The sequence below is a fragment of the Copadichromis virginalis genome, linkage group LG7 (assembly GCF_057382275.1).
Source record: "Copadichromis virginalis isolate Kocher_CV1m ecotype Utaka linkage group LG7, C_Virginalis_male_GT1.1, whole genome shotgun sequence".
Classification (NCBI taxonomy): domain Eukaryota; kingdom Metazoa; phylum Chordata; class Actinopteri; order Cichliformes; family Cichlidae; genus Copadichromis; species Copadichromis virginalis.
In genome coordinates this window covers 23898563-23920581 of record NC_140624.1, presented here as the reverse complement: position 1 = coordinate 23920581, position 22019 = coordinate 23898563, and the positions used below count along the sequence as shown (strand labels likewise).

Sequence of the window (22019 nt, the reverse complement as noted above, 5' to 3'; positions counted from 1 at the left end):
GAGCAACAATGAGACAACTCCCAAAACGGGAATGGTTTTACAGGTGGAGGACACTGACACTCTTCCCTCCTTGTCTTTTACTTCACTTTACTTTTCACTAGTTTGGCAATCCCCTAGGGTCAGCGTCACTGCTGGTAGCACGAGGTGATATCTGGACCCTAAAGAGGTTGCACAGGTATTCCGATATACACAGCATATATAGTTAGCAGCCAGGTTACAAGATTTTACAACTTGGCTACAATTATTGTCAGATGATGAGGTTTTCGTGCTTCATCTCAGGTGATGGAAGACTTTCATGTCATGGCTCTTTGCATCCCACAATATAATCTTTTATTTGTCTGTATGGTTTGTTTTCTTTATTTCTGAAATAAATAAGGTTTAGCTTTGTGTGCCTAAAAAAAGCTTACAGCCTGACTGGATATTCATCCCTAAAGTGATCATATGCTTCCATCTAGTGGACTAGAGCAGAAATCCCTTATTTTTACATCTCTACTCCTGTTGCCCATAAGCAGGCTCGACCTCAGCTACAGTTTGCTTTTAGCACAGTGGATGACTAAGTTTTTAATTCTAGTGACAAAATAAAAATTGAAATTGTAAACTATAGTTAATACTCACGATTTTACAGAGTTCTAAAACGTAGTTTTTTTCAATAAATACTTCTCTCTTTCTCTCTTTTACACTTTACTTTCAGATGGTCTGTCTAAATGAACAGTCATTTTAGTGGATTTAGAAGCAGTCACATCTTCCTGCAGATGCTGTGTGTGACCCTGTTTGACCTGCGATGAATGTGATGTCTTAAGTCTCTGTTTCAAAGTTTTAATTTGAGATGCTTCTGCACTTCATTCTGTATTCGCCGGATATGTCTGCGTTGTGTCTCTCAGTGTGTTGCTCTGTAGCCTTTGCTACCTGGATTTGCCAGGACACCTACAAAACTCTACAGTCTAATAATAATAAACGTAGAATTGCTGTTAATCCTTTGATAGACTCTACAGAATCTGTCCTTTGTCATATTGCAGGCCTTTCATCACATTTTTAGTACAAGCTTATATGTGATCATTATCTTATATATCCTCATTATCTGAGCAAACCTGAGATAACTTTCTTATGTATGACTCATAAATTAGATTCTAGCTTCATTCAAGTATTTCTTCCCTCCCTCAGCTTGTGTGCCTGAGCTCTCATGTATATTTATGACACATATGAACTACCTCGAAGTGTAAACCAAACACACTTATGTCAGATATATGAGCCACTTTAACACTCCTGAGATGCAAGGCTGCAGTTTGGTTTGGCCACTACACAGCAGGAGTCGTCTTCCCCCCGTCAGCTTTCATGTGGTGAGGGCATCCATCTCTGTGGAGGCAGCCTCATGAATACTATCTCGATGGCCCAATTTCCATGGCTGCAAAAACTGAGGTTTTCATATCGTGAATAGCTTGTGATTACATTGTTCTTCTACGTATTTCTAACTAAGTGGATGTGACACCCTTGAAAGACTGCACACAGTAAAGCTCTTGTCACTGAGTTATGAGCTAGTGGATTAGAAATTTTAAAGGTTTCTGTAAATGTGCAAAAAAAATCTATGATGTTAATGGGAAGGATGAAGAGTAAGTCATCAGCAGTAGGCAAACTCAATATACCAACATACCTCCTCCTCCTTGCTGGGAGTCTGAGTATGACAGCGCCACTAAAGCCCATGCTTAGGGGTCAAAAACTGCAGTTGTGCTAATGGTTGGTTGTGTCTAATGTTTTGGCTCCAATAACACTAGATTTTCCAAACTTTGGACACAAAGTATATCTACCTATTATCCCAATGGCTCAAAAAGCCAATCAATTTCCATGGATTCATTTTAAAATGCCCAGCTTAACAGTATTGGACACATGTTTCAGCCTGGTACAAAAAATGTTTTTGACCTCTTGGATGGTTTCTCCCTTTGTAGCATTTGACGCTGGGTGACTGGTAACTGTAGGCGTTTACTGTTTGCGAGGCATCACCTCCACTATCTCCAGTCTCTTAACTGGACCTCTCAGCTGTTTTTGTCGTGTTGGGCCCTTTTAGAGTACTTCTAATGGGATTTTCTGGCAAATAATGTGGCCTGCTGTGTAATACAGACAATCCAGTAGGTTTGTTTGTGTTATTTTAGTCTGTCAGCACTCACTAGCAGAAATGTTTATGTATTGCACTCATATAGTTTAAGAATGCAGTTTGCTAACCAGACCTACTAGCCTTGGCCAGTTGCAGAAATCCAGAACCAGAATGCTTCTCTTCATTGGCTCTCTGTTGAATCCAGAATCAAATGTAAAATCCTCCTCCTCACATACATGATCTTGAACAAACAGGCCTCATCTTTACTGACTTGTACTTCCTAGAATCTGTAAAAGAGAATGGGAGGCCCCTCTTCTGTGGAACAGCTGCCAGTTTGGATTCAGGAGACAAAAACCCTCTATGCTTTTAAGAATAGGCTTAAAACTTTCCTTTTTGATAAAGACTAGATCAGGTGACCCTGGAGCCCCCCTTAGTTCTGCTGCAATAGGTCTGGTTGCTGGTGGTTTCTCCTGATGCACTGAGTGCGACTTCTTCTTCTTTCACATTTTTTCTCTGTGAGTTTCTGCACCTCTCTGCATTTAATCATCAGTTATTATTAAGCTCTTGCTCTCTTCCACAGCATGTCTCTGTTCTGTCAGCCCCCTCTCACCCCGACCAGTCACAGCAGATGGCCGGCCCTTCCTGATCCTGGTTCTGCCAGAGATTTCTTCCTGTTAAAAGGGAGTTTTATATTCCAATAGTCACCAAGTGCTTGCTCATAGGGGATTATTTGATTGTTGGAGTTTTCTCTATATTATTGTAGGGTCTTTACCTTACAATGTAAAGCACCTTGGGGTGACTGTTGTTTTGATTTGGCACTAAGCGCCAAATTGCCGAATTGAAATTAACTGCATTAAAATCTACCAAGAGGTGATGTCATGATGCTTACAGCCATCTTTAATTTGGATGAAGGGCCCAAGCACGCCAACAGTTTATAACATCTGAATATTGTGAGTCTTTTAGTCCTTTGAATACTATAAATGAAGGAAAGGGACTTAGCTCCTGGATGGCAGTTTGGTACCCGTTTCCTTAAAGCAGATTTGCCTCATTTGTCCAGCAGACATTCTGGCATTAGATATCATACACTGACATGAAAAAACAGAACAATGAAAAATCAGCAGTTAATAATAGATCGCAAAAATGTCTCCCAGGCAGTGCTGAGTTACCACAGGGCTTACATTCTACTTATTAAAGAAAGCTGCTGCTTTGCCTAGAGGGGCCCAGAGGACCTTTTGTTAGTTTTGTCTCTATCTTTATTTGACAGATTAGTCTTCAAGACACCCAAGGAACGATATTAACAACGCTTGAGATCCAGCAGATTTTGAATAATTTTTCCTATGTGAATCTTCATCCACATTGTGCAACTCTGGGGCTTAAATGAATGAAAACAAGTGTGATAGAGATTATCCTGTACATGGGGGAAGAGGGTTTATTTGGCGATAGCAAGACAATGATTCAAAGTGAAGAATCTGCACTACAGTTCAGGCTACCTGCACACATAGACTCATTAAGATAACTTTTAAATGTGAGGGTGCAAACCTAAGTTCTTACCTTAAGGATGATAATTTTTCTCTACTTACTTTTAGGTTAAAAGTCATATTTCTATGTATCAGTCTACCAGCTGTTTCTGTCCATGACACAAAAGAAAGTGAGTTTTCAAACTTTGTTAATCAAAAAAGGTTCATCAGTTCTGCCTTTAACTGTAAAACTATTCATACCAAGGTAATTCTAACACTAAAACTTTCAGTTTCCGTTTTTGAGGAGAAAGAAGAAGACAGAGAGTTATTAGGAAAGAAAGTGTCGCACTGAGATAAACTGCTCTGTCAATTAGGATTGATGACAAAATCCCACTTCAGGAGTGCAGACTCAGCTGAGTACACACTGACTATAAATCTACTTCCACTGCAATGGTAGGACCGGGCTGCATCTCTAGGAAGCTAAATGAGGACAGCAGAAGAGCTAAACCTTAAGAGGGATTTCTTTGTCCACTAGTGAAAGGAGAGGAGCAGTCAGGGAAACGATTCAGCCAATTTTTGTGACATTCTTTGTGCCATGTGTGTCAGCAAACACTGGCCAGGTCAACTATCCACAAGTACACAGAATAAAGGCGGTTAAAGCTTATTGCTGCTGACTCTCTGGCGCAGTGGTACACTTTGGACAAGTCACCAGCCCTTTAAAAGGCTTGATACAAGGACACACACTTGACACCCACTCCTACAGCAAATTTAAAATCACCAGTCACCTAAGATGCATGTCAGTAGGTGGTGCAAGAAAGCTGCAGCATTTGGAGAGTACCCAAACAGGCACAGGGGGAACATGCAAATACAATGCTTCAAGGTCCCATCTGATGAGGAGCGTTGAACACCAGTGCAAAGTTACAATTTATGTAAAAATTGTATATATTTTTTAAAAATATAACTGATGTAATGTATGTAGGCCTTCTAGCCACAGCTAATTGACAGACTTCGTCCCTGTTTTGACTTTTAAGACACAATATGTCAATATAAAGAGGAGATCAAATGATAATAATAATATAATAATTTATTTAGAGAAACATTTAAGTAAAATTATTAAGAACACTAGAAGACCTATTTCAGTGATCACAGATTTATTTTAGCCATAATTTTGCTTTTTCATTAAAAAATTTCAGGGCCAATCACACCTTTAAAATTAATGTTAAAAGGGCAAATTGTATAAGAGCATTTATTTAAAAAATATTATTAGCTTCATTTTGCAATAATTCTATTGTATTGCCTTTTTCAAGCTTTTTTGTATGTTGACATTGCAGGTTTTATATCTGATTTGGTTGCCTGGCATAAAAAATCACATTATGAAAGATGTGACAAAATCACAGCATGTAAATATAACTGGAAGCTTTAACAGGTAGACAAGATTGTATTAGAACGGTTAAAAAACAGTTCAAATTAATCTTGATGGGTTTTGGAAATTTTCTTAATCTGTATTTCACATTTTACTTCATCACCCAATATTACTCCCAAATATTTAACTTTATTGATTTGCTGAGTTTCTTTCTGATAAGTAATTATTGAAGAACTATCACATCATTTCCTCCCCTTTGAAAAACTGTGCCACGCTAGAGGCTCAGGATTCAAACAAATCTGTTGGAAATGTGAATTAAGGAACGAAAATAACACAGACTTGAGAGTTGAGTGAATTATAAAATGACAACACCTATTCTTCTGGGCTGCATTTGACCTCCCAGCTTTGTATATCTCGGGTGAGCTGAGTTTCCTCAGGGAGCAGTGGGGTTATGTCTTTTAGCATTCCCAATATTTAATCATTATCATTATCGAGCCTGGAACCATGAAAAGACTCATTACTTCTTATTACTACCGTTACTAAAATGATGTTACACTGATGACAGCTTAATAATACTCCAGCAAAACTTAGGCTAACGTGAGGAAGAAATAATGAGTGACAGAATCCACTCATGTGAGTCAAACCTCGTGTGCTGCAGGGAGATTACATCAGAGATTAGGTAACTGGCATTTGGATTTTTCATTGGTTATGGTGGACTCCATTTACCAAGGGACCCGGCCTGCAGCTTTCCCACAGCACCACCACTGGCACATGTCCTTTATTTATAAGGGTACAGCTAAAACGTGAATATTTACACTTCATATAAATACATTCAAATGGCTTCCATAGGAACAAACACAAACTCTCTCTCACACACAAATACATACACGTTCCACTTTGACATCTTTGGTAACTGGACACCTGCTTTCTCCTGCTCTGACTGACAGCCAGCAGTAGAAAGTCCAGATCCAGTCCCAACTCTTCCTAAATGGATTTGTGAGGCATCCTGCCGCAGGCCTCCTAATAGCCTCTTGTAAGCCACCTCAGGCCTGCTGTGGACCACTTCCTCCCTGCGCTGAGAATAAGGGACCTCCTGAAAGGCATTTTTGGCCATGCACCCGGATTCCTCTGGGTCATTAAGCTCTTGCAGAGTTGGAGGGGCTTTGACAACAACAGGACATGTGTCAAAAAAAGAGATAAAGTAAGAGCATTTGTAACACAGCAACACCGCTAAATGATGATGTTTTTGAATTTTTGGAATTGTATTGAATTGATCATATTTTCTCAGCTCCATGAACTGAAGAATGAAGCATTCTGAGCTCAGCTTAGGCAAAAGAAGTATGCCTGCTTTTAAACTCACAAGAGGTTTTATAAAGGAAGGTGTTGCAAAGGAACACAAAAAAGAAAAAGGCCCACCTTGTTCCCTATTATTGACACAAAAAAACACGTAAAAAGAGCCTCAGGTGTTAAAACAGCTTGCCCCGAATAAACATAATATGAAAATGAGTATTACCTGACTGTTAAGCCTAGACACCAACATGGCTTTTGAAACACAATCACCCTCACTTTCATATGGGTGAACATCACCCAGTGTACGTACTGGGGTTAAATGGATTTTAGTGATTTACACAAAAAGATTTTACCAAGGTAAATTCAAGTCATTTTAGTTGCATTGTTTGAGTAATACACTCTGCTTGCATTAAACATGACCACTAGATGGCTTTAAAAGCGAGCAGTACTTCACGAAGTGTACATAGTTTGTTTGCATGTGCCGGAAGTCTTAATGGCATTGGATATTTGACTGGTTTTGATAGATATTTTGCAGAAATACAAAACTTTGAATTAATACTGCAAATTACACACAACATATGTTCATAAGTAACTAAAAGCAGGAAACCGCATTTGAATGCTACAGGCTGCAGTGGAACAAATCGTAATGTTCTCCAAATGCTCTCTTTCTTTTGTTGCACTTACTGCTGTGCTAAGTAGCCAAATCATGAGTCACATGGCTAAATATTAAAATTCAAACTGCACTGAATGTGCAAGGAAGGCCTGGTGCTGTTTCAGTGTATCATTTGTTTTAAACTGTTATATGTTTTATTGTGCAAATCAAAGAAAGCTAAATGTCTACCAGCTAACATAAGTTCATAATTTATGAAATGTGTCTTTGTCAGTCTGACATGAAAATCTTTTATTAAATGACCTCTAAAGAAATGTAGTCTTATATTACATGTAGCGAGGAAGACGGCAAAGGTGAACTGGTCCATCCTTCCAGAGCAGAGGAAGAAGTAAAACATCACTGCTGAGTGATTAGAAAAACAACAGTGGGCAAGACACATGTTCCACAGCAGAGGAACATGTGTGACCGCCAGTGCCATTTTTCAGCCGCCTGCCACCACAGCGTTTGATCTGCCTCTTTTTCTTCGTACCAATGGCCATGTGCGTATGTATGCACACACACATGCGCACACACTGGGGCTTGTACTCCCCCACGTAAGGTTGTGCGGGAAGAAGGGAGGCAGAGGAGGGAAGCTTTTATATTAATGGCTGCGGTTAACCTGGAAGGGTCAAACCCATTGGAGCTGTTGATGGATCTAGACTGCAGGAGCTCTCTTTCTCTCTCTCTCTCTCTCGCCTACGCACAAAAACACAAACACAGTGTGGACCTGACTGCATGATCAGTCTCCAGGCACATTGTGATGACCATGGAGAGAGATAAAAGATGGCGTGGAGGCCAGGACAGCATGGACATAGTGATGGTTGGAGGGGGAAAAAGAAGATGAATATATATAAAAGAGCAGATCAGAGTGCTGGTTACAGGCATTTTTATCAGAGGCAGACTAGAAAGAAATTATGAGTTTTTAAATTAGGGTTTAAAATAATAATAATTTTAAAAAACTGGAACGAGATAGATTTTCAATTTTTAATTACTCCTTGAGTACAGTATATCACCGAGGGTTATGGCAAGTGGAATCTCATTAAACCATTTGTACGGTGAGAATGTCACACTGCTCACTTTACTTTTCATAGACAGCAGTTTCTATTCTCTTTGCTACAAGATCTCACCACTTAACAACACCACTGGAACAAAGCTTTTGCCTTGGGCAATTTCTAATAGAATCAATGATTTGTAGTGAAGAAAGTTTAGTAAGAAACGTCACTAAACACTACTAGAAAAAGTAGATGTATCTGTAAATACATAGTTCATGGTTATAGTCTACAGATAAGCACCACAAAGCAAAGACAGATTGTCGGTGATGGGATCACACAAGTGGCAATGTAATCAACACGGGGATGTTTTGATTCACAAGTACGAGGTCGTTACTACATAATTACACCAGTCATCATGAGTCACAGACCTTGAATGGGTGCATGAGGCGTGTATCAGAAGCTGCTCTGAGTGCTCGGGTAGAGTAGAGAAGCGCTATATAAGAATCAGTCCATTTAACATTTTCCGAGCTTGACTATGGGGGCGGTGTTCTTTGGGTTATACTCAGTGTTTCACTTTTTCCAAATACAGCAGATCGAATTAATGCCATTAAGCTTGGTTTCAGTTTCATCAGACCACAGCACTTTCTCTCAAGCCTTCTTTAAATGTTCACTGGCAAACTTAAGATAGGCCTGTATCTGTGCCTTCTTAAGCAGGGAGACCTTGCAAGCGCTGCAGGATTTCAATCCAATATGGCATAGTGTGTTACCAATGGTGTTCTTGGTTACTGTGGTTCCACCAGCCTTTAGATCATTAGCAAGATTTTCTCAACTAGTTTTGGGGGATCCACCACCTATCTCATGCTCATCCTCACCTCATGAGTGTGATTTTTGGAGTTCTAGACCTTCCATTTCCATATAATCATATCAACAACTGTCACTTTCTCACCAAGCTTCTTGGTGATGGTCTTGTAGCCATATTGTGCAGGTCTACACTTGTTCCTGACATCTGTTGTCCTCGGAGGTAGAGAGGATGGGATCAAAGAAACAGACTGTGTGACAGATGTGCTTTATACGCATAACGAGTTGAGATCACAAGTATCTGTAATTGATTGACTGACTTATTACTGACTCCTTGTAATTTTAGTGACTTGCAAATCAATTTATAACGTTCATGTAATGTCCTTTTTCTTGATTTTTGATTCATATTCTCTGAGCAAACTAACAAATAAAGCAGAGGTTCAAATAATTTCCCCCACTGGATGGATGGATGGATGGATGGATGGATGGATGGATGGATGGATGGATGACTAACTTTTGAACATTTGACACAATATTATCATTAAGAATTACAACAATCAAACATTAAGTACTTAATAGAAGATATGATTTGGTGACAACAGCCATGATCCACTCAAAAATTGAAAGTGTATGTGCAACATTAAACTGCAGTTTTATTACAAATATCTTATCACAATACACGCAGTTGTGAAAAAGTGAAGACATACGTAAATTATTTGTTCACTATAAGAAGAGTCTCACTGCAACTTTTGGGAGTGTATGCAGCGCTCGTTCCATGAACACTTCAGCATCAAAGCTTGTGTGTTATAACGTGCGCCGATAAGGCACTTGGTGTTCTCAGAATGGCAGCAAGCAGGAAGTACCTCAAAAAAACAAACCTATTTCCAAACCGAGGCATCTGACACAAGTTACGGTCCTAATTGAATCAAGCCCGCTGTTCCTATAGACAGGGTTTCCCTGAAAACACAATTCACCGCTGGCTGGGATTTCAGAGCAAAACAAAGCGATGATGTCAGTAAAAAAAACAGCAGAGAAAGAACATGACATGCTCCTAATTACATGACAGCATGATAGACTACAAGACTTTATTTTTTTTACATACTGTGGTGTTGGTGAATAAATAGATTAACTGCATTTAATGAGCCGACTTGGACTCCACAGGAAAGGTCTGATTTTGGATAAGGTTCCAGATATATTTTCTTGTTGTAAACAAATCCCATGTAAGTACCACATTTTAAATCCAACAATTAATGTATGCTAGTACTCTTACATAAGAGTCATATATCTAATTCGTATATCCCTTATTCATATCTTGTTCCATTACTATAACCATAGAAACTGTAGTTTATCTTGAACCAAATCCCTTTGTCCTACTGCGTGAATACTAAAGCATTGTGTCACTCCACAGCTGAAAATAGGTCCCTTCTCAAGCGCTGTTAACTTCTCTTTGAGTGACTTTTCTAGTGTCCATCTGTTTGACAAATCGCTAACATTTGTGACCATTTTTTAAAAATTACATGTTCAGTAGAAACTGAGCCACAAACAGGCCAGAGAAGTAAGATAAAAAGTATTCAAAGACAGTGGATACAGTTTGTTACATACAGCTTGTTTGGTATTTTTCATTATCTTTATATCTCTCAGATAATATTTAAAACTTGCTTAAACTGCAGCGGCTAATGCCAAAATGATTCACTTTACAATCAATTTGTAAAGTGAAAGAATGCTGACAATTTGTTGTGCCATTTATCCAGCATTTTTTTTTTACTTTCTACCAACCACAGTAGGTTTTTTTTAAATCTTTGTTAAATGAAATGCTGAACTTATTAATATAATTCAATATTTCACAAAATTTCACAGACAAAATAACCAAGTCATCAAAAAATATTCAACGGAGAAAATAGGTATTTGTTGCAGCTCTTTGGCATAAACATGATTCCGTGTGAAACAAAGAAATTCCTTGTAAAAGAACATAGTCATATCCTACGGCCAAAAAATGAATGAAGACGTTGATTTTTATCCAAATAGAGGTATTTAGTTAAACAAATCATTTTAAAAATCATGTATTCCAAACAAATACTTGACTTTGATGAACTGAGGTATGCATGACTTTAATTGTCTAATCTATTTTTCCCATAATAAACCAGTTGTGCAACTATGGAACAGCATAATTAAAAACAACTTAATTTCCAAATGTAATTATTTAAAATGTCTAAATCATTTCTTAAGCAATCTCTCAAAGTGGAGTAAAGAGTGAATTTGCTAGAAATAGTCAGCTGCAGATTAATATAGATGTGGGTGTTCTGTGAGATACAGACTAAAGAAACATTTGCAGCACTAATATTAATAATGATGGAAACCATCACCCAGTAAAACTGTTTGACACTCTCATGTTTTTAATATTTCTTAACTTATATTAAAACTCTGCTGCACAAAAGAAGAAATAATAAAAGATCTTGGATGTAAAGGTTCTTCCATGGTTTGTCGACACCTGCCGTACATCTCAGTGTAATCTTTTTTTTAAAAATGCAGCCATACCAGAATCAAGTAAAATCCATTTATTATGATTCCATCAAATAAATTTATAGCACAAACATGATTAAAAAACAACAACACCTGCCTCTTTTGATACAGAACAAAGGCAGAAAACAGAGATTACAGCTTTGCTGCAAAGCACACAGACACGTTAATACGCCAAGTAGGTTTTTCCTCTGCTCTGCTCATCTTCAGTCCTGAGACAGGGAGAAATATGAAAGGTAAAAGAAAGCTATTCACAGTGCTTGGAAATACTGAAGTGGTTTTGGACCCCTCTCTCTGGATCCAAGTGTGCACAAAGTGGTACTAAATCCCACGGTAGCCTTTGGTTTTTGTTATTGTCTCTGTCGAGAGGAAATGGTGATAGGAAAAGAAAAACAACAACGACAAAGCTTATACACATCACAGCTTTCATCTCCACCGATCACAAAGGTTCATTAAATGTCTCTTCTCACCAGAGTGACAATATTTGCTGGGACCATTACCTTGATATGAATGTATTGGTTCCGTTTGATGACAACTTTCAATTAGTTCAAACAGGCTTCAGCCAGAAACACAGCTGATTGTCATACACTTTCATTCCTAGTTCAATTTTATGGTCCGAGCTTGAGTGTATTATTTTTTGAATAAGCACAGAACCATAAGTAGTAGGAGAGTGAACTCGAGTCCACCGAGCAAAGAAAGGCTTGTTAGAGCTTCACTGTGAGTGACATAGAGCTTTTTTTTCAGAACAGTTCACTTTTTTGTGTAAAAAGTGATAATTGAAAAAGATAATAAATTCCCACACAGTATCCGGGCTTTCTGGGAACCCTGATCACATGGCCCACGAGATGTTGGCTGTGTGCTCCTTGGCCTTCATGCGCAGCACGGCGATGCTGGATGACCGCCTCTCAAACTCAGGTTTGGTGTCAAAAGCTGGGTTACTTGCCGGCGTGAGAAGCGAGTCTGCGCTGAAGAAGTTATTGAGAGACACGTGGCCAAATTGGTTCTGCTGATTTGGGAAGCCCATGTAGCCATGGTCAGCAGCAGTGGCGGCCGAACGAGGGGAGTGGGAGTAAGAAGTGACACAAGGAGGGGAACCTCGGGGCAGCATGCAAGAGGAGACCACAGAGCTGCCAGGAGCTGGGCTCGGCCACAGATTGTTGGTGATCTGTTGGGTGAAGAGGCTGTTAGATACTACAGGGAATGGCTTCAATTCATCCCAGCATACAGTACAAATTAGTTTATATGGATTAATAACTGGGCTTGTAAAGACACTGTACGCTGACCTGTTATCTGTAACTTACCATTTGAAAAAATTTAAGAGAATTGTAAATACAGGGTTACAGACATGATCTTGTAAAGTAAACTATGATGTATCCTGGGTACAATTATTGCCTTTCGAACTGTCTATATGGAACATAAAATACAGAGAATACAGTGTATGTAGTTAACAAGCATCTAGTTTACAGAAGTATTTTTCACTAAAAAATGTTGTTGTTGTTGTTTTTAAAATGTCCTCTGTTATTTATATATATGTTATCTCATGCAACTGGAAAGTTGCAAGTGATTTTAAACTTTTACTGTAGCACTAAAGTTTTCTAACAATTACCTAAAAAAAGAGAGGAGAATAGCAATGAATATTACATAGTTTTGACACTGACAGCGCTATAATACAAAGTTTGAGTGATGCCCAACTGAGCCCAGGTAAGAATAAAAATTCACAGTGAGTGCTTGGGCATCCCACATGTTGTATGCTTGAAAGGTCAACTTAAAATATCCGGACCTGATTATCCAAAGCGTGTAAAAACTACTTACAGGAATCTTAAATGGTTGCATATTAATAATACAATAAATGTAAATGTGGACAAAAATATTTTTATACAAAGCGTGAAAACTTAAAATTATTGTTTAAAGGGTTGTGTTTGTAATGCATCTTTCCATGAAATTTTAAGTGAACATTTTTCAGTGAACTGCTGATATGATTACGTTTGATGGTGATGTGTATGATTATCAGTCGTAGTGACTCCGGAGTAGTTTAAAATGTCCTAAATTCACTCTAAAAGGTCATGTGGCCAAAATTTAGTCAGGGAGTAGTAGGATAACACAAGAGATACACTCATGTGATAAGCTACAGCAAACACTACATGACCGATTTTTAATAAACTTCACCTTACAGAAGGATGACTGTCTAACTTATAAGCTCAGAGTCTACTGACTGCTTGATCACATCCAAACAATTTGATCCTGACACAGTGCGAAATTTCCAATAAACTGAGAGGACAGGCCAATGTAACTAAGGAGCATGCAAATTTCCTCGGTCAAAAAACAGTGACTGAAATATGTCTGCCTCTTCAAAAGACTCTGCAAATTGCACATCAACAGTAACCAAACTGGTAGAGCTCATTTTGCTGAAGCATGGCTTTCTGAAAATCAAATGACAAAATGCCAAATACGTTTTGACTGACTAAGGTTGTTTTGGGAGTCAGATGAACATCCTTAAGTTAAACTAGCATAAGAATCGACTGGTGCCCTTTTGACCACATGCATCATTGTTAAGCATGACTTCAACTTTTGCACAGAAATCAACGACAACCGAAAACCTCGCTGACAGAAAAAAAAAAAAAGAAAGTTCTCTAAAAGCCACAGCAATGCAACTCATGTCCAGTGTGTTTCAGCAGACCGAAACAGCCAGTGCCAACAGGGTTACAAGTAGGTTTGTCATTTATTGATAGTAATGGGGATCAGCTGTATGAACAGGCATGGCTCATATCCAGGAGAATCTATCAGAAACATATGTGAGGAAAAAATGTGAGACAGTCCAACAGAATTCTAACCTGGTGTTCGGCCAGGGTATAGCAGAGCTGTGACTCTGCCTTTTACTACATTTTATTATTTTTGCCTCTTGGAATCAAACACGTCAGCTGTTTTGTTTTTGTTTTTCTCAAACTCAGAGTGTAAATGCCAATCTCTCTACAGAGCTGCTGTGTGCATATTTACATCTCTGAAAACCTAAAAGTCTCCACAACACTTGAAGGCCAGATGTCCGTTTTTAATGTAACACCTAACAAAAGGAGAAAAAGACACAAAAAACACTGACATTCTGCATCTCTTCTCTTCTCACCTCCTCTCATCTTGTAACTGACCTTTGTCCAAACAGCAAGACAAATGCTCAGCCAACATGCAATCTGATATAAGCTCATTCATTCAGACATGACGCCTCACAGCGACTCTAATCAGTGTTCAGGCTCCTATCTGAAGATGGGTTTCATAATTAGTGATTTATCGAGCAATCGTGGCCGAAGCACTAATTTAAGTTTGAAGTGACCTACATAACTGAGATGCTTAGAAAGGAGTGAGAGTAAAGAGTTCATATTCTTTATAAAGCACAGTACTGCCTCCAGCCCATGCAGCTGACAAAGAAACTCATTTTCTTTTGACGCTGAGAATAAAGTCCATGAATGCTTAAAATGAATAAAATAAAATAAAATTCTCAATACTTGCCTGTGTGTAGCTGTCTGTCCTCGGTAGCACGGATAAATCGTAGGCGGCTGCAAAGTGACTTTTGGCTTGCTGGATTTGCCCGTAGCGCTCTCTTTTCCTCCACTTTGCCCTTCTGTTTTGAAACCACACCTTTTAAGTAAAAGAAAAAAGACAGAAATATAAAATATGTTTACATTTATTAATATTATTTTTCCCAAAGGCTCAGAAAGACAGAAAAGTAGCCAATCTATTTTAAAAAAAAAACAAAAAAAAAACAAAAAACGGGACAACAGAAAATAACAAAGTTGCAACATTCAAACAAAAAATTAAAAGAAACATGAAAATGTATTTCAACTATCAAAACCTTTATGCTTATATATTCACGTATACATAGGCTGTATGGGTTTGGATATTAACGCCCGCTGCCGTACTAGGCTACGCCTTTCAGCGCTTAAAGGCTCCTGTTCTCATTATGTTTAAGCAAAAACGAGTCGGTCCGTAAACTCTACCTGCACTCTAGCCTCTGTTAATTCTGTCCTCATTGCCAGCTGTTCCCTCACATAAACATCTGGATAGTGTGTCTTCTGAAACACTTTCTCCAACTCCTCGAGCTGCGCGCTGGTGAAGGTCGTCCGGTGTCTCCTCTTCTTGCTGCTGGACACGTTACTGTCGCACTTGTCTCCCATGTCATCCAAATCGGTTTTCTCCGAGCCGGTGGTCACCGGAGACGCCCGCAGAGTGCAACAACCGTCCATGGGCCTCCCGAGGTCAGAGTGCAAGGTGTCTTCATCTGTTTTTGGCACACTGTAACTGGCTACAATACAAAGAAGTGATAAGTTAACAACAACAGTCTCAATTTGCTAGTCACTGCACCAAAATATGTAACCTACTAGCCTGTATTGGAGATTAAATTAAATTATTTTACATATCAGATAATGTTAAAAAAAATAGATTCGATTTAAAAAATTAAAATAAAAATCCAAAAGAAATTGTAATTAATAAGTAGGAGAATAAAACTAAACGTCATTGAAAAGATCGACTTCGGGGAATGTAAGCTTTCCCCCCCTCTCTCTCTCTCTCTCTCTCTCGCTTAACTCGTTTAACTCGCGCACACATTTGCGGGATAACTTTGACTTTGCAAAAATGAGCGTACTCACGGGTTTGATCCCCGCAGGGAGAGGAGCGGTGCTCGCCGCTCTGCAGCCCGAAGGCCTGCACACATTTTGGGGGAGACTTGGTGAAGTACTGCGCGCTGTCCAGGCTCTCCATGACTTGATCCATGTAGTAATCGCTGGCCTTCATCGCTTGACTTTTCAAGGCAAACTTATCCTCCATGTATTCCATCATCTTCACCGAAAACCGCTCGCTCTAATCAAATGTCACTAAAAAAAAAAGAAAAAAGAGAAACTAATCGCTTCGCGCACCGACGAGTAGAGACGACTTGTAAAGCAATAATTCGCCGATGAAGATAATTTGCTCTGTCTTGAAGGCACAACGTCTTTATAGCCCCAAAGAGAACGAGATCCTTAAAGAGCACCCCCTCTCTGAATATGAAAAAGCGCCCTCCTCCCACTCCTCCTACGCCCTGAATCCAAACCAAACAGCAGTTTAAAGTGATTGGAGACCCACAACGAATTCGAGGAAACAATCAAAAGTGACTTTAATTTACAGCATGTTTAGACGTCCAAAATGAGGCAATAATTTTTCTACAGCTAAACCTTTCAGCTGAAAATGGGATTTAATTCGTGTCTTTGGAAATGTTGTAAGAACTCTGCTCGTGATTTATTTATTTGGAGGGATATTTTAACCTGTAGGCAGCAGAAGGAAGTCAACAGTCAGATGTTCTCAAAATGAGGAGATTTCATTGGCGTGAACATATAAATAAGTTTGTTATATTTTGCAGTAAGTCATTTAAGTTCGGAGGATTGATTTATTACCATTTTAAAGAAAAGATCATTTCTGAAACTTCAAACTAGTAAAAACGATATAAAGCAGATTTGACATTTGCGAATCTGTCATGTGACGAAGTAAAATAATCAATCATATTTAATTATTAAAACAGGAAGGTGGAAAATGCATTCGTCCTTGTCGGGTAAATTGTTATTATTATTATTATTTATTTATTTTTAATCTGCTTATTTCAAATCCTTCTGAAAACCCAATGCAAGATTTCTCTTCTTTTTTTCATTTATTTGCACCCAAAAACAGATCTTTATTAACACCGTGGCACATTCCAGACTTTCTCTTTTACGTGATCAAAATATGGATTTTAAGAAGTGGTTTTATTATTATTATTATTATTCTAACACGATAATAATGTAAATGTCATATCTGGTGGCTTTAGAGTAAGTTTTATTTTTAGCTAAACTTTAAATTACATTTCGAGCTGCGCGGAGGATCTTGTGCACTTCATTGCTTTGTAATAAGAATCTAATATTACGGCTGCAAACCTGCATGAAGCTGCTGCTTGATGCTTGCAAAACTAACTGAAAACTTTTTAAAAGCATAAGACGAGAAATTCTTTTCAGTTGGACTAAAAGCCTAAAACTATGCTCTCTAATTAGAGTAGGATGCCACTGTTGTCTGCTGGGTGAAAAGAGGATTTTATGAACTTTAGCAATAAACTTAAAAAGTTCCATTACTGGAATATTGATCATTCCTGTTTTTCTTAATTGAAACATCCGGGAAAGTTTAGTTTCATTAAGCCCTCACACACACACACACACACACACACACACACACACACACACACACACACACACACACACACAGGACCCAGCTGCGAGTTTTTCACCAAAAAAAAAAAGAAAGTTGTTCTTCTGTATTTTCTTATTGTAAGAATTATATTACCGCTAACCAAAGCCCATCTTCCACCTCCACATCTCCACCCTGAGCTACACCACCTGCGATGCACACCATGCATAGCTTTGGTTCGCTCGAGGGTCAGTGGCAGTTACCTGGGGCTGCATGGTGCCACAGGAGAAAAAATAAAAATAAATAGGTGTGCTCCTAAGTAGCAGGGGGTGTCTTAGCCTTCCTACGATGACCTTGCACACTGGCTCATGCTGTGGAGAAAATGTTAAAAGTTCACTGTGGTTTGGTGGGCTTTCTGCTGGAAATTCCAGCCACAATAGCTCCTGCATGGTTCTGCAAAAGTGGAGAAGCTGGTCATGAGTTGATCAGTCAGGCTAATTCTATAAGTACTGCTGCCAATGTCATGTGAGCAACCTTGAAAGACCTACAACTTGACTTTAAAAAAAGACAATTCTAAAATATATGATTGAATTGAACTAATTCTCAACCTTTTGAGCCTTAATGTGACTGAACATGATCAAACACACAAAAAAGCTGAAACTGAACAGGCCAAAATCTGCCACTTCAGAAGGCATAAACATGACATCATGATGCCCAAAGCTACCCTTGGGTATAATTCAATTTAACGAAATGTCTTCAAACTTTGGCTGCATGAAACACACACAGAAAAAGACCAAAGTTTATTTTCCCCAAAAGCACAAACTGTGAGCTTATTGATGCCACTCGAGTCTGCAGAACATTTGGCTGAATTTCAGAAAGTGAAAGCAGTGCATCAGCGTCACGAAAGTTTGTTTTCATTTTGTTTGCCATTTGCTTTTCCATAGTCAGGCATTCCTGAGCACTAACAAGCTTCAAGTCTCAGTGATTTCACTAAGTCTTCTGAGTTCATGTTAACATGTTGCACAGGCCCCCTATACGACTGAAACCACTGCAAACCGTCCAGTTAAGTAATCGAATGCTATGGTACAGTACAAGGGTAAAGGAAATGTTAAATACATTGTTTATAATAGTGTATGCTTTTTTATATATCAGGGAAATTATAAATGGGAAATTCGTTCTTCTTCGTCTTGTCATTGTGAAGGGTTTTTTTTGTAGACTATAAATTTCGCATATGATTAATCAATTAATACATTAATAAATTAATATATTTTTCCTAATACTTGAAACATATCTAAAAGGTTTAGGCTTAACAAAAAAAATAATCAGTGAACAGCAAAACAGTCTCTATGACCTCTGTGTCATGGGAGATGCTAAAAGACATCAAGTACTTATAAAAGCACAAAACACCACATAAACCATTATTATTGTAGTAAACTGCTGAAACCAGCAGCAAAGGAAAAGGCAGTTTAGGCATTATCAAACCAAATTTAACAAACAAAATCATATCACATCAATTATTATTACAATACAAAAATTGTGTTTCTTATTTACTTCTTCATAAAACACATCTTATATTTCGAGTCATCATAAAAAAACAGACATAAAAAGTGTGTCTAAACGTTCATTTAATGATACATTTGATAATGAAAACATTTCCATTTTCCTTTTTAGAGGGCAGCTTGCACAATATGTTCTTACTCTGACAGAGTTACTAATAAAGTAGAAATAAATAGAATCCAACTCCTCTGTCATTTTTATCAATAAGGGTTTTACATTCTAAAGCATTTTTAAGTAGCGCAATATATCTCTGCAAAATTAAGGTCCCTTTTAAAGAATGTACATACAATTCAAACTCTTTAAGATTTAATATTGACTAAAAAAAATGTAATCACTTCAGAATATATATTATTTTCTTGCAACACACAAATTTGATGTCAAGGTCACGCCACACCCTTATCCTGCATTACCTCACCACAGCTTTCTTTATTTGCATTAGTTGGACCACCAAAAACCTCCTACACATTTAAAGGCCTGTGTGTTTCTCATGTTTTAACTATTTTAACATCACAGTGAATTATTCTGCAAGTACACCAGTGTTCTTGAGAAATCTTTCCAGATAGCCACTGCTTTCTTTAAATTGAAACCACTGGCCAAAGTTAACATTTCACGTGTCTGTTAATTCATTTTCAAATATTCAGAAATGCATAGGAACCTAAAAGCTGCCAGGAATTGGTTATAACTCCACAGCGTACTTCAAAAATGTTCAGCAAAAATGTGCAAAATTTGCAAATTGTAGTGAAAACATGGAAATGTGGTTTTATGGACTTCAATGCATTTAAAGAGAGCACTTGGAGAGATCTGGATGCAGAGTCCCATTGACATGGCAGACGAGGCTGAGAGGGACATTCTTGGTCTTATCTAAATGTGCAGTGGAGCTCTCATTTTACAAGGCAATGGGTTTTGGATCTCTTAGGTTACATATAATTTACCCATAATCCAAACGTAAACAAATGAAATGAAAAGTGGTAGATTACAGCTTAACAACATCCCTTCAGAATAGGAAGCTGCAGAAAACAGCTCTAATGGCAAATCTGAACTTGTGTCAAGTAATACTAGTGACAAGACATAGGCACACCTGTCTGTAAAGCAAAGCATCAGATTTGACTTATGCAGTACTGGTATGATCACAAAAAAGCAACTAGAAGAATCAGTCTCCCCGCTGCAGGAGAACAGTGCTCTCCAGTTTCACAACAGCCCCCAAGTGGGCAGGACCACCACATCTCTGGCATGCGCCACTCTCCAAGACAAAAATCCCCATCAGATCGTGTACAGTCAAAACACAGCCTCAAGCCATGCTTAAGTGAAAGACAGAAGGAAAATAAACAGGCCGACATGCATTTCCTTCCAGGGAGCCACTCTGCAACTCTGACTATTTGTTTTGACATTCATTAACTTATCATTTTCAGCAAGGAACCTTCAAGCCTGATGTTCACTGCCTTCAGTAGGGCTTGTGTTTGTGGACGGACGCCTTGGCTCTCCAAATTCAAATACACAGAAAAGGCCATTACGATCCACAGCAGAAGATAAAGAAAACAGTGTTGCAAATCTAACACCAACGTTTATGCTGAGAACATAAATGCAGTCATTTCACGTGCACTTTTGGTTAGCAAGTGTTAAACGCAAATACAGGGCAGTCAAACTAAAATTCTGCACTTTCATAAAGTCTGCTCTGAGAAAGCAACAGAAAATTGGAAAAGGGTAAGACTGATCTCATAGCTACAATCTGTATTTAAAATCTGCATGGAGGCAAAATGACAGCATCCTAAGAAACAGGCATTAAAAGTCCTGGTTCTTATTTCCTGCCATCATTTGCATATGAAGCATGTCATCCACTCAACATTTGTGACTTTGTTCCATGTGTTTTGGTGCTAGTTGGATGCAGTGAGGTTTGGGCAATGATACTTGAGAACACAGCATTTGATACTTGAATGAACATAATAGAACCGCCTGCAGATATTTGGGCTGGTCTGAGTCCTGTTGGCCTTAATTAATTTACAGAAAAGGGAGTCTTGAGTTTTCATCTGCTTTTCCATCTTAGTGCAGGCAATAAAACAGCATTAAAAATCAAGCTGACCGGCAAAGGAAAATCACATCGAATTTTAATAGCTAAAAATTTTCTAAAGTATCCACGTGAGCTCTTCCAACGCATATTTTAATAATCTTTTGACGCGAAATGCATCGAAGTACATATAAGAAAGCTGCAACTGCATCTATTAGAGGCTGCAGAGCAAGGGCAGGAAAAGTGGTGACCTCTGGAAGGAGGCTTTGTGTTTTTACTTGCGCACTCTGTCCCTTTTCTTGCCTCCTCCCCAGCCACCGCTCAGCTGAACCGGGTTGTCACGGAAGGAGATACGCTCCTTTTTTGACGGGGCAGACGTGACTCGCGCGGGAGATGGGACTTCTTTTCCTGGAGACAAAATGGAAGAAGACGGCATCAGTATTTAACATTCAAAACAAGCAGAGTGAATTTACTTTGCTGACTCATACTATATGTGTTTTTAAACAACAGTTGACACCGAGAACTCATTTTGTACTTCTGTGTCTGCTCACATATTTTATAGAATTTATTAACATGGGTTATTATTAATTTCATAACATAGTTTTCTAGAGGGAAGGCTATCTTTGCAACACACAACGTCATGTTAGTTTGCCAGGGTCACATTATAGAAATTGTTAAGTACTTAAAAATGCATGGCATAAAAGTAAATATAAAAGCTTTAACTAATGATGCAGTGTTAAGTAGGTTAAAATATGAGGATTTGTAATATGTACTTAATATACATGTTTTGAAAATTGAGCGTCAATTTTGTGTGACTCAAAATACTCGAGATGGTGCTGCATTAAATCTCACACTAAAGACTTAAGTGTGAGCAGGCGGGTTGTTCGGTGCCTCTCGGGAGCAGTGTGTGTGCTGTATCACAGGCCGTTCCACTTTCACCTGGGGATCAGTACAAAGCTTTTCAAACATACAGAACAAAGGCAGCGCTTCTACAGGGTATGATGCATTCCACGTGTAGAGCGCAAACCCACAGTCAGCACGGCTGCCTCACACAGGGAGTCCAACAGCATGAAGCGCTCTTTAGGTGGGAGGGCTGGGATGCATCGCACGTTCTATGCTAGCCCCAAATATCCGCAC

The 22019-nt window shown here is 38.6% G+C and overlaps 2 protein-coding genes across 5 annotated transcripts in view; both read right to left on the bottom strand.

Moving 5' to 3' along the window:
- Window positions 1-11175: 11175 nt before the first annotated feature.
- On the bottom strand, window positions 11176-17330 carry alx1 (ALX homeobox 1). The gene is made up of 4 exons (XM_085462619.1): window positions 15787-17330; window positions 15139-15443; window positions 14651-14779; window positions 11176-12317 (listed from the first exon to the last, which is right to left on the bottom strand). The coding sequence occupies exons 1-4, from the start codon at window positions 15974-15976 to the stop codon at window positions 11982-11984; spliced, it is 960 nt and encodes a 319-aa protein (XP_085318745.1). The 5' UTR covers window positions 15977-17330; the 3' UTR covers window positions 11176-11981.
- A 1601-nt stretch (window positions 17331-18931) lies between these two features.
- lrriq1 (leucine-rich repeats and IQ motif containing 1) overlaps window positions 18932-22019 on the bottom strand; it is a 38380-nt gene continuing 35292 nt past the window's right edge. For all 4 annotated transcript variants that reach the window (XM_085462615.1, XM_085462617.1, XM_085462616.1 and 1 more), the window contains one exon: window positions 18932-21290. In XM_085462615.1, the coding sequence (XP_085318741.1) occupies window positions 21157-21290 (134 nt within the window). In that variant the 3' untranslated portion in view covers window positions 18932-21156. The remainder of the gene's footprint in view (window positions 21291-22019) is intronic.

Excerpts from the sequence above, each read along its gene's own strand:
- alx1 (XM_085462619.1), bottom strand. The coding sequence starts at position 15,976 with ATGATGGAATACATGGAGGATAAGTTTGCCTTGAAAAGTCAAGCGATG. Across the intron at positions 15,444-15,786 it reads TCCCTGCGGGGATCAAACCC|CCAGTTACAGTGTGCCAAAA; the intron begins GTGAGTACGCTC and ends TTTGTATTGTAG. Across the intron at positions 14,780-15,138 it reads TAACAGAGGCTAGAGTGCAG|GTGTGGTTTCAAAACAGAAG; the intron begins GTAGAGTTTACG and ends TTTACTTAAAAG.